The 14764-nt window shown below is 42.3% G+C and overlaps 1 protein-coding gene across 4 annotated transcripts in view; it reads left to right on the forward strand.

Annotated features, from left to right (window-relative positions):
• Positions 1–14764, forward strand: part of nrp2b (neuropilin 2b) — a 108103-nt gene that overhangs the window by 88902 nt on the left and 4437 nt on the right. For 3 of the 4 annotated variants that reach the window (XM_044053211.1, XM_044053206.1, XM_044053204.1), the window contains exons 13-17: positions 846–1010; positions 4149–4417; positions 4506–4602; positions 5918–5950; positions 8990–13955. In XM_044053211.1, coding sequence (XP_043909146.1) covers positions 846–1010; positions 4149–4417; positions 4506–4602; positions 5918–5950; positions 8990–9387 — 962 coding nt within the window. In that variant the 3' untranslated portion in view covers positions 9388–13955. Of the gene's footprint in view, positions 1–845; positions 1011–4148; positions 4418–4505; positions 4603–5917; positions 5951–8989; positions 13956–14447; positions 14511–14764 lie in introns of those variants that run through there. The other variant, XM_044053205.1, reaches the window with a different exon arrangement.

Below are 14764 nucleotides of genomic sequence, written 5' to 3' on the forward strand. Positions count from 1 at the left end.
CATAGTCAATGTTGGGATTAGCAGTTGTTTACTCTCCAATAAAGCAGAACATTTGCAAGTTTAGCATCAAGTTGCCAAGAGCTTTCACTCACTGGAAAGCAACACCAGTATTATCTTCTTTTTTTTTTTGCTTCTATTTCTGTCACTTCTTTGCTTCGACTCAAATCTGCATGCTAACCAGTTATCCCCACCCCAGCCTGCCCGTCTCATCGCGTTCCAACAAAGAGTCATGGTCGCATCAAGTTTACCCTCCAGAGGCAGCCGTGCACTGAGTGTGGATTATAACCATCGCGGCTGAAGCTGTTGGCGAGCAACCGTCGTTACCACCCGCTCCCAGTGAGAAGCCACATTTGGCAGCGCAGAAAACGCACAAATAGCTCCTTTAATGAAGTCCTTGATGATCCATTTCGCTGCGACATAACTGCTTTTAGCTTTTATCAAATCATAGCTTTTAGAATATGATTTTCTAATAATCGACATTATTGTGTATGAATATTGTTTCGTTTGTCTTTCATTTAGCTTTTAGTTTTTGTTTCCTGTGTTCAGTTCCTTGCCTCTGATTCCTCTGTTTAGCCCATTTTCACTCTCCACATCATTTTACTCTAATATTTGCATTCAGCGTGATTTATTGAGCTGTCATAATTTCATAGACACAGTTGCCAAAACATCTAAATATAATGAGACTCTCTTCGAAGGCACTTTTAAAATAAAAGAGGAGCCGGCCTTTATGGAATCAGATCTCATAAAATGGATCTTCAAAAGCTGAGGGGGGAGAGAGAGAGAGAGAGAAAAGGTTGAAATGTCTTTCCAAATGTCACATTTATTCTCTCGCTCACGTCCCACAGCCACGACTCCATCCCTGTCAGCGGTGTGTGACTTTGAGCAGAGCTTGTGCGGCTGGTCGGCTGATCCTCACTCAGGTGTTAGCTGGTCTCTGCACACGGCCGGCAGCGCTTCAGCCGGACATGACGCGCACGAGACGAGACAGGACCTGGCACTGGGAGCAGACAGTGAGTACAGACGTGTTGGTCATCACAACGACGTGTTTGATCAAGTAATGCAAGGATTTCCCTCTGATCTTCTGTGAGGCTACATAAGGAATTCATTTGAGTTTGTTTTTTCAAATGAAGTTTCAAAGTTTCACTTTCCATCTAGTTTTGCTGCCTCATGTTTTCCCCTTTATTCTTTCTTACATTGTATCTGCCTCCAGTGTCTCTCAGCCTTCATCCTCTCATTTCTTGTTAAGAAACATTTGAGCAGTTTACCATGCTTCTGTCAGTCCATCCTCATAATAATTCTCCTTTTTTTTCCCCCCTCGCTGTATTTCTGTATTTTCATGCTCAGTCCTGCCCTCCACTCTCTCACTCAGTCCATGTGATTACCTCCCTCACTTCTTACTGACCTCTCGCCCGTTTCTCTGACAGTTCTTGGCTTTTTTCCGCACATCTGTCCATCTTTTACAAGATGGCAAGACTGTTCATCATTACACCTACCTCCCCACTTTGCTCTCTCCCCATCTCTCCCTCTCTCTCTCTCACACTCACACACACATACACATACTGTACTGAACTCACACACCCATAAAGCTCACACACGTAGCCCAGAGCGGTCAGATATGTCGGATGATGGCTTTGACAGAAGTGCTGCCTTAGCTCTTAAGCTCTCCCTTAGGCTCGGCTCACGCACACACGCACGCACGCACACACACACCTACTCATAAGAGTCAAGGTAGGACTCTTGCACACACACACACACACACTGACCTTGCCAAAGGTTTTCTTTGTATTTCTTGAAGCTTTCCAGTTAACGGTTGACTGATCAGCTCCTTTATAAACAGACTATGGTGTGACATAAGGCAGGATGAGTGTGTGTGTGTGTTTATAATTGACTTAGCAGCATCCCTGTCTCAGTGTGAGACAGCAACATGACGTTAAGTCTTGTACTACAGCAACATCAGTGCGGCTCTCTGTCAGCTGTCTCGAATGCAAATCAACCCCTGCCCCCCCCCCAGCTTTCATAGCTGAACACACTTTTAGAGGTTTTAAAAGAGAAAATAAGACCAAAATCAGAGGTCACAAGTTATTTACTTGATCTCAGATAGACTGAACCTCTCTTGAAAAGTTGAAGGAACCTGTCAAGACCAGTGTCGAAAGATAGTGCAGCTAATGATAAGTGAGGGATTGAGAGAATGCAAAAAAGAACTTATAATTTGCCAAATATGTTTGACGTTTGATGCTCTTTCTTTCGTACGTTTTTTGCGTCATGTGTTTTTGAGGTACAAACCGAACCAAAAATAAAGACGGTAGTGGCTTCAAATCATGGTGGGTTGCTACTTGGGTGTGACAGAGATCAAGTCGATGTGTTCTGATCGTGGGAACTGTCACTCGTTTAACCCAAAACTACAACCTATAAATTATCCTTAAACTAATTTGTTGAGTTAAAAACTATCATCAAAAACAAAGGACAAATTCATTCCACTGACCCAACATGAAAGCCAAACATGCACATACAGTATGAATGACACACATTCAGCCTTTTCAGTTCACCACAAACTTAGAAAGGATGCACTTGCATAAAAAAATGTACTGTACATGTCTAGACAAGTACAACGTGATGAACTGTTCATATAAACAAAACACACACACACAGAGAATGACTGACAGATGAACTTAGACGCATGCGGATATAAACATAAACAAAGATGCCGACAGTAGAATTAACACCGATGCAAAGAGACTCTAACACACACACACACACACACTTTCCCTCCCTTCTTCTGAGCCGTTTCTGCATCCCTGCCTTTCCCTCCCATGGAGAGTTGTTAATTAATTCCCTCCCTTTGTACATTCGCCAAGATCAAACGCAGAGAGAGACAGAAAAACACTGCAACTTTCTCTAACTGTATTTAATGAGCGACGGTAATTTGGGTCCCCGTTTTTTTTTTTTATTGCCTCCAAGTGAAGAATCAGAGTTACCTCAACCCAAATCCATAATTCATTAAGTGTGATGCAAAATCTATCCAAGGTTTTTTTTCCCCCGTCTTACCTGAGGGAGGGGAGAAGGGAGGTGAGCTGACAGACGGACAGATATTTGCTTTGTTTTTGTCTCTCTTCTTCTTCTTCTTCTCATTTTCTCTACATTCTTCCTCCTCCCCCTCTCTCTCTCTCTCTCTCTCTCCCTCCCTCACTCTCACTCTCACTCTCACTCTCTCCTTATGAAGTGTCACACTCGCTGTCTGTCCATCGATAAAAAGACTATTTGCAGCTCCAGCGAAGCTTTTACTCTCTGGCCGTAACAGACAAACTAGACAAACAGCCAAACACAGCAGCAGGCTAATGGTTATGGTCCTGTTCGGGTGTGTGTGTGTGTGTGTGTGTGTGTGTGGGGGTGTGTCCTTTTTTTTTTCTCCCCTCTCTCTGACACTCTTTTTTAATCAGTCACGTTTCTCCACTCTTCCCTCCCTCCCCTTTGCTTTCTCTTTATTCTCCCTCCATCTTTCTGTCCACTGTTTAAACTCAGAAAAGAGAAAGAACAAGGTGTATGCGTACAGTATGTTGTTAGCTGTATGTGTGTGTGTTCATTTGTATCCATAGCCATTAACTCTGTTTGTGATGGTGCTGGTGATACCCTCTCTAAAATAAACTCTCTTTGAACCCCACAGACCGCTGCTGCGTTACTGTATCCTACTGTGTCACACATTTTGAAATGTAGAATTAATCAAAAATGCATCGCGTAACTTTCGTCTGACGAGTTCACACAATGCATTGTGTCTCTCAGCCGTTGACAGGAAGAAGCAACAGCAGCGTTGCGCTAGTTAAGTGAGAGAGCTTCAACACAAAGTTTCACAAGTGTTTGAAAAACTCATTTGTTCAGCAGTTTGACGGTATAAACACCTGACCATGCGCCGCTGTAGTTTCCATTCATGTAGACCAAACAGAGGCAGGATAATAACGTCCAAACACTAATCGCCAAAAGCTATGCACTGCCGCTTTCAATTAGTAAAATCTGACAGTGCAGTAGTGGTATTTTACCTTCCTGAGCATTGACACTGGTGAGGATTCAAACTCATAATCTGTTGCCCCATGCAAGTTTGAATTATATCAGCAAAAAATGTGACATCACATCTCTGTCTCGTCCTCTCCTGCCAGATTTCTCCGGGAACTACCTGCACCTAGATGCAGGTGCCCACACCCAGCGCAAGCGAGCCCGGCTGCTGAGCCCCGAGGTGGGGCCAGAGCGAGGTCCACTCTGCCTCCTCTTCTATTACCAGATACAGGGCGAGGCACAGGGGAGCCTGAGGGTCCTGCTGAGGGACAGTGACCAGGAAGAATCACTGCTATGGTCTCTGAAAGGAGACCAGGGGTCACACTGGAGGGAGGGCCGCACCGTCCTGCCCCAGAGCCCCAAAGAGTATCAAGTAAGTGTTGTTTTTGAAGATAAACGTGTCTGTTAGCACGGTTGCGGCTGATGTATTATAACTGGGTGTCACCCTGTGTCTCCCATAGGTGGTGTTTGAAGGTTTCTTTGATCACCCGACCAGAGGCCACATCCGAATTGACAACATCCACATGAGCAACAGCATGGAGTTGGAGCAGTGTACACGTAAGTCCCATACTCACCTGTGTATTGTCATTATTATTAATACGTCAGGCAGACTGTCTCACTGTCTGGTTCTCTCACTCCTTAACATATTTATGCTATGTTTCCACCAGAGACTGGATGAGAGAGAGACAGGAGAGGGGGAAAACTACTTCTCGTTTACACACACACTAGGAAAAAAGAAAAATATATTAAAAGAGAAAGTAGGCCACAAATGGCCTTTGGGCATGGATTCTAATCTATCTTTCATTATATCTCCATCTCTCTATCCACTTCAGTTTCTTCCTGCACCAGCCACCCCACCCAACCTTTATTCAAGTCTTCACATATTTCCTCTCTGTCTCTCACTCTCTCTCGTTCTCTCTCACTCACCTTCTCTTTCCGACTGAGCATCCTCTTCCTTTTAGCATCAGTCATCACTGGACCATCAAGCAGTAAAAAAATAAATGGTTGTTCTGGGATGTGGTGTTTGACAGACTCTACAAAAACATTCAGATTCCAACTGATCAATGATATATATGTATACATATATATATATATATATATATATATATGTATACATATATACTTTATAACATCACACTGGTCATTTGACTGATACGAGTCAGCACCTGTTTTTGTTTCCTGCTAATGGAAGTCACATCCTCCGGCAAAATAATATACAGCATTACATTTTTACAGTTCCTGCCCTCGTGGCTCTTTAACTTCAACCTCCACCCTTCCTTTTATTCTCCCATTCCTCGATCAGAAAGACGAAAGCAGGAGGAGAGAAAATGAGAAATGACAGGCAGAATGAAAGAGGGAGAGACATTCGGGGAAAGACATACCACCAGCCAGCATACTCTGTTTTCTTCCCAATAACTGTCATCCGGGAAGATTTATTTGCCTTAAACAACTGCAGAAACTGGGGACTCTGCAAATCTTCATTGATTTTGTCAAAAAGGGGCTAACAAGTGCCTTTTCAAAAAGTGCAGTGTGCTGCCATTTTGGATTTCATCTGTATTCCAATTTTGCTCTGTTAACTCAAATGACAAATACAGTTGTATAATGTCACTTTGATTATCAAGTCATGTCACAGTACTGCGAAATCTCTATACAATATCGTCTGCCCTGGAATTGAATAAATACCACTTTTACCACTAGAAGAGTTCCTGTAAATGTGGCTCTATTATTGCTCTTATTGTAATTTACCTTCCAAACATCATTCTGCGATTCCTATCAAAATGACAACAAGCTGCTTAGTCATTGCTGTCCGTCGTTGATTAACCATCATCGTAACGTTGTTCTCTCTCTCTTTCTCTCTCTCTCTCTCTTCCAGAGCCCTTCCCTGCCTTAACTCCTGGAATAAACAGTAAGTTCAACTTCCTGTTCCATTTGTCCTCTCAAATATCTGTGCTTCCTGCTTGTCGTTAAGCTCAGCTCGCAGCACTGCACCGGCCCCGATCCTTGTTAGTTAATAACATGCTGCCGTACAGTCCCACGTGTTACAGACATCCTTTACCGTTGCTTATGATTATGGGTTCTTATTTGTCTTCACAAATAAACGTGTGCAGGACTTTCTCGGGGTGTATTTTTGATTGGAATGAGTCCTTTGCATTTGTTGCAGCATGACTCCCTGCATGTCGGGCTTGGTGATCTCGTGTGATCTTGTTTCTTGTAGTGTGCACTTGTGTGAGGGTGCCAAAAAAAATTTGTAGCGACCCCACAGTAAGTCATTGGAGCAGTGCGCCCTTTCCAGGTGTTCATAATGTTAACAGCACATAAGGTGGCACAGGAATGAAGGTTCACGCTAAGAGGTCAGTGTTGAATTGGTCAGAGTGGAACAGCCTCCATCTGGTCTTTTTCCTCCGGTGTTCGATAAAATAAAGAAAGTAATACCCTTGAGTCCTAGTATAGGGAGCAGGAGAGTCAGTCATGTGTACATGTTCTGTGCTCGAGCTCTCAGTATCAGTTTCTCTTCTTCTCCCTTGACTTTTTCCTGTTGCTTTCACCCGCTCTTTTCTCTGTACATGTCTGAGTAACGCATATACAAACAAGAGTATTTCAGCGTTTATGATTTGCATTTGCTGTTGTTTTGTTGCTGTTTTATTTTGGAAGTGCACAAAACCATGTTTGGAGAAATCACTGGTAGTTTACAGCCCTTTGTATGTATATAGTATATACTGTTAAGTATATAAGGCATCCTGTGTGTCGACATGTTGTTAGTGTGTGAATGGATCAAATTTTTTCTATTCAATCCTGTATCACAAATGCTTTTTATAGTTAGTTGTTCATTTATGTGTGATGCTATGTAGTTAATTGAGTTCTTTTTTGCACGCCGTCGTTATCTGTGAACACGCTGTGGCTAAAAATGAGGTGGCGGACGCTTTTGATCTAATTATAGCATGAACCCCTAAATTAATTTCGACAATTTTGATAATGTGATCATCTTTTAATGGCACAAGGGCAGCTTCACTTGGGCGTTTTTATTCATAGCGACTCAGTATATTTGACTATCAGCCAAAAGGGGGGGGATACGATACACACATACACAGATACAAATTCTGGCATCCATTTTACTGTAGAGAGGACTGTGGATTTGTAAAGAGAGAGACCTGGAAATTAGATGATAATAAGATTCAGGAAGACAGTCTTGAAAGACACACTTTTTAAGGATTGGTGTTCTTGAGAAACATACCTCTATTTGTCTTTTTTCCTCTCCCAAAAAGTAAAGTAAGGGACAGTGTTTCTGCAGTTCTGAAAACAATCTGTGTTTTAATCCACCTGAAGTTTCTGCTCTGAGCGTGAAGCTTTACAATCAAAGCGAAATGTAAACCCTAAAAAGACAACGAATGAATTTTAAAAACTGAGCACAAATAAGTTCCCTGGTTCCTTTGAGGTTCTATATATCTCTGTACACGTCTCCTTCCTCTCATCCCTCCTTTCCTTTCTCACTCACATCCTCCCCCCCTTTCGTTTCCGCCATCTTCCCTCTCACAACTTGTCTCGCAGCAGGTTCCCTTTTCACAGCGAGTTGACAGAGTATTGAAGTTTGAGACAAACCCTTTAATGCAGGATTAAAGATATCATGGCAGGATTAGCTCTCTGTCCATTCACTCCCCTCTCACATTCTCCCACCCCTCTCGATTTCCCTCCATTCTCTCCTCCAATAATTCCTCCTCTCTTATCCTTTCTCCCCCCGAAATGTTCTCCCTTTCCGTCTTGCCATCTTTTCTTTTTTTTTCCTGCCACTTGACTCCCTTCAATAAGAACTTTGCACTGATAAACCTGACTGTGTTCTGTCAAATACAGCTACTTAACACCCTTTGTTCAAGTCAGTCACTGCGTATTCAAGGCTTGGCATTGAATGTGAACGCATGGCATGAGCCTCTGCGTGTCAGCTAATGCTTGTGACGTTTGCATCGACCAAAAATACCACGAGTAGAATCGTAAGATAGAAGTATGTGCAGTTTAAATATTGATGCTATAATGATGCCCCAAGTTTTGTTGTTGTTGCTTTTGCCTACTACCAACAAAGGCAATAGTATCGATTTACTGCCCCAGTCATTTACCCTGACTTTGTGTTACTAGGCCTGTCAAGCTTTCCATTCTCGCACAACATTATGACGTCTACAATGTCAAGGTTTTTCAATTGATCTCTCCCAAGTCTTTTGAAACGTCTGGATAAATGGGAGGATTGTGTCAGGAAAGGGGCATCCTGCGTAAAAAGGATCATCCGGAGGGAGCTACATATGACAAATAGCATTCGCAGACACTTATTTCTGCTGTGCAGCGTGATTGATAGTCACTGTGGAGGTTTCATATTTAAGCGTAGGACCAAAGCGTCTTCTCCTTGTTGCTCTCTTGACTCTTTCAACACTGTAATCACCCTCATTTCCGCTAAATCAAAATCGCTCCAACTCTGTCCATGATCTAATCAAAGGAAAAACTACCACACATTTGAATACAAATACACACCAGTCAGGATGATGCAACGTTAAAGGCGTGTGCTTACACAGAGAGATGACTTTCCCTGGAGCATAAATGCCACATAACGTAACATCTGAAAATATGGATTAATACGTAAGATGAGCTTGGCCGCAAAAGTAACACAGACACAGTATAACACGCTGCTTACATGTTCTGGTTTTTGCAGAATACGAGTGCCTTGCATCCATCCCACTACAGACCCACACACACACACACACACACACACACAAAACGTAACATGTGGCGAAATCCAAAGCTTGACAGACCTCCTGTGCCTAGTTCCAGTTATGATTTGACAACTGCTGTCTGGGGTAGAGGTTCACCCAACAGTCAGTTCCACTTTTGACAGCACCGCTGTGGTCTGCATGTCTGCCTCGCTCCTGCACTGAGCCAACCAGTAATGTGTCCTCCTGCCCTCCAGGGGGTGCCATGTCTGGATTGGAGCCTACAGTAGACACAGTGATGGCGCAGCCCGTCCCCACCTTCTGGTACTATGTATTGGCGGGAGTCGGCGCCACCCTGCTGTTGGTCACTGTAACGGTGGTGGTGATACTGTGCTGCCACCGCTACCACCGGGCAACCAAGAAGACCAGCAGTGGTCACCACCATCATCATCATCACCATCATTCAGTGATGTACCACAGCAGCCATCAGCCAAACCTGCAAACTCACCAAAACTGCTACCAGAACCAAAACATCAACTATAATCTGATCCACAGCCCCAATCAGAACCACCTGTACCCAGGTACTGGGCCAAGTCATGAGCCTATGCTCACCATCAGACTGGAGAAGGAGGACAGCTGTGATTCCCAGTGTTGAAACACCTGGACTCTTTGAATCATGCCGTTTTATTAGAATGGTTCGGTGTGGGAATTCTCTTACAGGAATGATCAGCAGAATTCCGCCTAATTGCCCTCACTGAGGAGCCGCTACACTGAGACGCTGTAACTGATCAGCACTTTTAATACATTTCTCTGTTGGCATGAGCCACGAGAATGGTACGAAGAGTTAAAAAAACAAAACAAAAGTACAACTTCTGACACTTTTCAAATATCGCTCGTCGGGGGAGAATGACTGATGAAGGCACCACAGGCTGAAGATGAGATGGAACATGGACAGAATAACAACGGCGTTACAGGAAGACTGTGGACGAGACGTGTACAGTACAATGTACACATGTCATCTTTGCAACAGCTTATTTCTCCCTCTTCTGTGCTGCTCCAGTCTGCAGCTTGGACTCTTGCCTGCCTCCAAATGCCTTGTCTGAGAATGAAGGGATTTACACACACACACACACACACAGGTGCAGGCAGAGAGAAGTCACAGTGTGTGCTGCATCAAAGAAGCAGGCTTTCTTTCTCTGGGACTGAGTGAAGCTGCAGTTTATTTGTTCACTGGCTTTTCAGAGACTGGAGGTGACATAGACAGATAAAGAGGAGAAAAGGGAGAGGTAAAAGGGAGAATTAGTGCCAAACCGTTCAGCTGTGACTGATAGACAGCTACGCGTCCACTGTGTTTTGCCTCTTTGGTCTGTGGGCGAGGAGGAGGAACCTGTGCCTGGTTTACACGGAGAAGATGACACACACACACACACACACACAAAGGCTTAAAAGTCACACATACAGCATGCACACACACTTCAAGATTTTGCAAGTCCCCGCGTATCAACCTGAGTGCATTTTTTTATTACATCCTGATATGCCTTTTTTTTTTCTTTTCTTTTTAAAAGTGCTTTAAAACTATTACCTCTTCACCTCCAGTACAAGGTTGTGCCTCACGGTCATGTACAAGTCTGAAGGATTGCTGCACAGTTTGTTGCCCGGATCTCAAGGATATTATTCCATTGCCTGTGTCTGTTAATGTCCAAATTGAATGCAGAAATGGGGCCGGGTGAAACAAAGCAGCAGAGAATCTAAATCAGATGTTGTTTTGAGTGTTTGGAACTGCAGGTGTGCATGGTGTAATCTTCATCCTGTTGCCCATCATCCATCAAATCCTGAGTATAATGGTGGATTATGAATCTAGTTGTGCGTTTTCAGCAGATTAGCCTGGAAAGTTAGAATATATACAGTGTGCATTTTAAACAGGTGAGACCAAACAAGCTGTGACAAAGAGTATCTCACTCTTTTTTCAGGAAATCACTGACTGAAATGACCCGGTCAGTTCTTTTGAAGCTAATTTCATCACCGCGGTCTGTTAAACATGATAAACATCAGTGCAACATATATTGTCAGTTTAATTTTTACTTTGTATTTCTTTTTAATCACTTGTTTGAAATGTACACATATGACACACCTCTCATAGGTCGTGTTTTTTTTTTTTTGCAATGTTGAACAAAACATTAGCACTTTCTTGATTGTTTGAGTTTTCTTTCTTTTTCTGTTTTTTTTACATTTACTGTGAATCATAGGGAGGAAAATAATTTATTTATGTGTTGGTTGCAAAATGAAGTACCACTTTATTTCTTTGTCATCTCGATCACAGTACGTTTACATGCACTTCTGGGTTATAATAGTGATCATTTGTTTATTTTTATACTTGTGTCGCTGGTGTTCACTGAGATGATCTTAACAACTATAGTGACATGGGTAGGTTTATGTCAAATCCTGTGCTTTTTAGCCATTTTCACAACAACGTGTGTCCCAGTTTCATTTGGACATGGGACTCAACACTGAAGTACGTGCATATTTTTGCTTGGTTTTGGATTGAAAAGACCAGTTATTTGGTGCCATGCCCCTTCATTTTCAAATGTCTCCAATGCTACTCCTTCCCTTTATTGTAAATCCCACTAAAAACAAATAATAGGAGAGAAAATGAGCGGCAGAAATGGAGGAGAGACCAAATCTCTCAGAGGAGAAGGGCCCATTAAGCGAGGCCCCTTTTCCTTCCAAAGAATGCGCCCTGAGATGAAGTGAGATGAAAGAAGAAGAAAAAAAAAGGGGGTGAAAAACTGCTTTCTATACTTTCTAAAGATAGATTTTTATTCCCCTTTACTCCAAGAGGAGGCTAACGGGGAAACAGCTTGGTGTTTGGATTGAAAGAAAGGAGAGTTTGGAAGGAGGAGAGCAGGTTGTTTCAAACCCAAAAGCTGATGAAAGAAGTCTTTTTGGCAGAATAGACTGTATAATGGAGATGCACATTATTCAGTATGTGCTGCATTTAAACTCTAAATCTCCACCGCGCCGTCGGATTCAGCGTTTGAAATGGTGGTTTGTCACTTTGCAGATTCCCCCTGCATGGACTGACTTCTTTACATTGTGTCTCACGATATTTTCTTTCATACTTTAATCAACAAGCACTTTAGTTTTTTCTTTTTGTTCTTGCATATCCACTTTCTGCCTCCCCAGCACCCTCTCGCCTCCATTTCAATCGACTTGTGTATGATTTACACATTATATGACTCATTCTAGTGGGCCTGTGCTGTAACCCAATCAATGCGGGCTCTGAAATTCAAAGAGAGGAATGATATATGACAGTATTTATGTTGTGCAACCCATGCACTTTTCTTTCTCTCGCTCTCTCTCTCCCTCTCTCTCTCTCCCTCTACTTTTTTGCAAGAACCGGAAAGTGTGCTGGCGTCCCCTCATGCGGCACTTTTAAATCAAACCTTCGCTCACTTCCCTTTCCCTTCTCCATCATAGACTACTTTGAAGCGCTTTAATATTTCTAATTAGTTAATGGAGCTGATTGCATTCATAAAACCCTGCAGTAAGCATTTCTAGCCCTCAGGCCATCTCAACTTTTCTTTCCCCTCCCCTCTCCTCCTCCTCCTCCTCCTCCTCCCCCTCCTCTTCCTCTTCTGTTTCCTTGAGAAATATTACAAATGAAAGCACTAACAGGTCCTTGGGCCCCACTGGAACTGCACATGGTGCCAAAGAGCTGTCCGTGTCTTTGCCTGAATAAAAGAGCTCCTCTTTTCATTTTGCTCTGTCCTAATTGGAGAGCTGAGGTAAAATTGGGCTACGGGGAATTTTAATCTCCTTTCAGATCCACGTGATGATTCTTCTTAGGATCGTAGCCCGAGGGCCTCGAGCCCAGATCATTAGAAAGTGCTCAACAGTCGTCCAGAAAGTGTCTTGTGTATTTCTCTTCTCTTTTTTTTTCCATGCTGCCTCTTTTGCTACCTCTCTATTGATGTTATAATGTTTCGTCAGGACCTGCAGTGTGTTCAGTTGACTGTGAGAAAGGTGGATTTAGAGTCTGGCTCTGTCGTGAGACTATAGAATATGACTTCACGTGCAGTCTTAAATGACCTTTTAATGATGTTTTAATAACACATTATCATTTACATTCTGACTGCTCTGTGCCATATTGATTAGCTTAGCAGGATTTGTTCTACCTAAGGGACTTACTGCCTGCACAACAACTTTAATGCTTTTTTTTGTTCACATTAAACAACGTGACACCATTATATGATTCTGTTAAGGCTACTGCCAACAGTTTTTTAAATGGTCAACGTTGCATGTGTTGAGAAGTCTGTCTCATATAGATTTTTTATAGGAAAAACCTAACTTGAGGATGTCATGTTTATCAATTCATTTGAATGATGTTGCTGTTAATCTTTCCTTCGTGCTCTTAAAGGATCAGAAAGTTGTTGTTTTTTTTATTAAGATCTGTTAAAAGCAGGAAAGACTGATCATTCTTCAGGGTTTTTTTTAAAATTAGTTTTCAGACTCTTCTCGTCTCACGTTTGAAGCGTTGAAGTGGTTCGTCACTTTCAGTTTGGTTGATAAAATATTGGAAAAAGACATTAAAGATGGGTCCGTTTCTTTTGTTTGGTTTCAGAGGTCAATTATCTGTCAACATTATTGTCTTAAGAACTTATTTGATTTCAAGGAAATCGTCTCGCTTTCAATTCTTGTGCAAATATTTTATTTCTCCGATAGCAGGTGTTGTTTAAAAGTATGCATCTGTGGTTTTAATGTACCATCTGTAGACTACTGTAGGTTCATAAAGTCTGTCTATAGATGATTAAATGTGGTGATGCCACACGCTTAAAATTGTCTTGTGGAGAAATGACCCTACCTAACAGAGGAAATGAGTCTCTGTATCTTTTTTCATATGTACTAAATTAGTTTTTCACCCCTTATCGTTTTGAATATCTATGATGGTTTCACTTTATAATGTGTTTTTGCTCTCATTGCCCTCGCAATAAATGGTTTTCCGCTGCCCAGGTATCGCTCGGTTTTTCGTCACGATCATAACAGTAATTTACTCGGATGAAGCTGAATTGAAGCAGAATTGAGCCGACAAACCTTTCTCAGCCTTGCACTATGGCCTGCCTCAGATATTTAAAGTGGTGATTTAGCTTGTTACATTTCATGGTCTTGGAAATGAATGTGTCGTGGGGAATGTGACGTTAATAAATGTGTTATTTTTCTACTAAATTGTTGTGTGTCTTTTTTTGTGTGTGTCAGTCAGGAGTTCTCAAATGTGCCATGAATGTGTGTGAGAAGTGAGTTGCAGTGTGAGACTTTTTTGAGTGTGTGTCAAGACCATCACATAAAAGCAAACCCACCTGCAATTCTCCATCTATTTGCTATCTTTCAACTCATTCTGTTTTCATTCCTAAGCAAATAAAAGAGTGGAGATGCTTATCACATAATGAAACTTGCCGGCTTTATGCAGTAGCCTGGGTGAAATATTTAGCAATTTTCCAATGATAAAGTGAACAATGAACAAAACGCTTTAGAGTAAATCTCTCCCTGATCTCTTTAGAAAGCGTCAGTGGGATCACTCACTCTTTGAGTTGATTGTGTTTGATTTCCATCTACAAGTGTCGCCCGGGCTCTGACAGACTTAAGAGATGGAGAGATGTTATCAGAGTGTTCACAAGGTTCCGGGCTTGACATTAATGCCATTGCTCTTCTTTTCAACAGACCCCAGGCCAATGGATTTCGGAAAAGATCCTGTTTACAACGGCAAGCATCCAGGCAATGGAGGTGAGCTTCTCTTCTCTTCTCTTCTCTTCTCTTCTCTTCTCTTCTCTTCTCTTCTCTTCTCTTCTCTTCTCTTCTCTTCTCTCCTCTCCTCTCCTCTCCTCTTCTCTTCTCGCTGCCTTACTGTGTTATAGAATTCATTATTGTAAAATGGTGCTTTATGCTGAGGCACGCCTCGGGCTCTTCGTTTCAGTTATGATTTTTCCGGGGGAAAAAAAAAAAACCGCCTGTGGCAATAGTGACAATCTCTCAGTGTT

The sequence above is a fragment of the Solea senegalensis genome, linkage group LG2 (assembly GCF_019176455.1).
Source record: "Solea senegalensis isolate Sse05_10M linkage group LG2, IFAPA_SoseM_1, whole genome shotgun sequence".
NCBI lineage: Eukaryota > Metazoa > Chordata > Actinopteri > Pleuronectiformes > Soleidae > Solea > Solea senegalensis.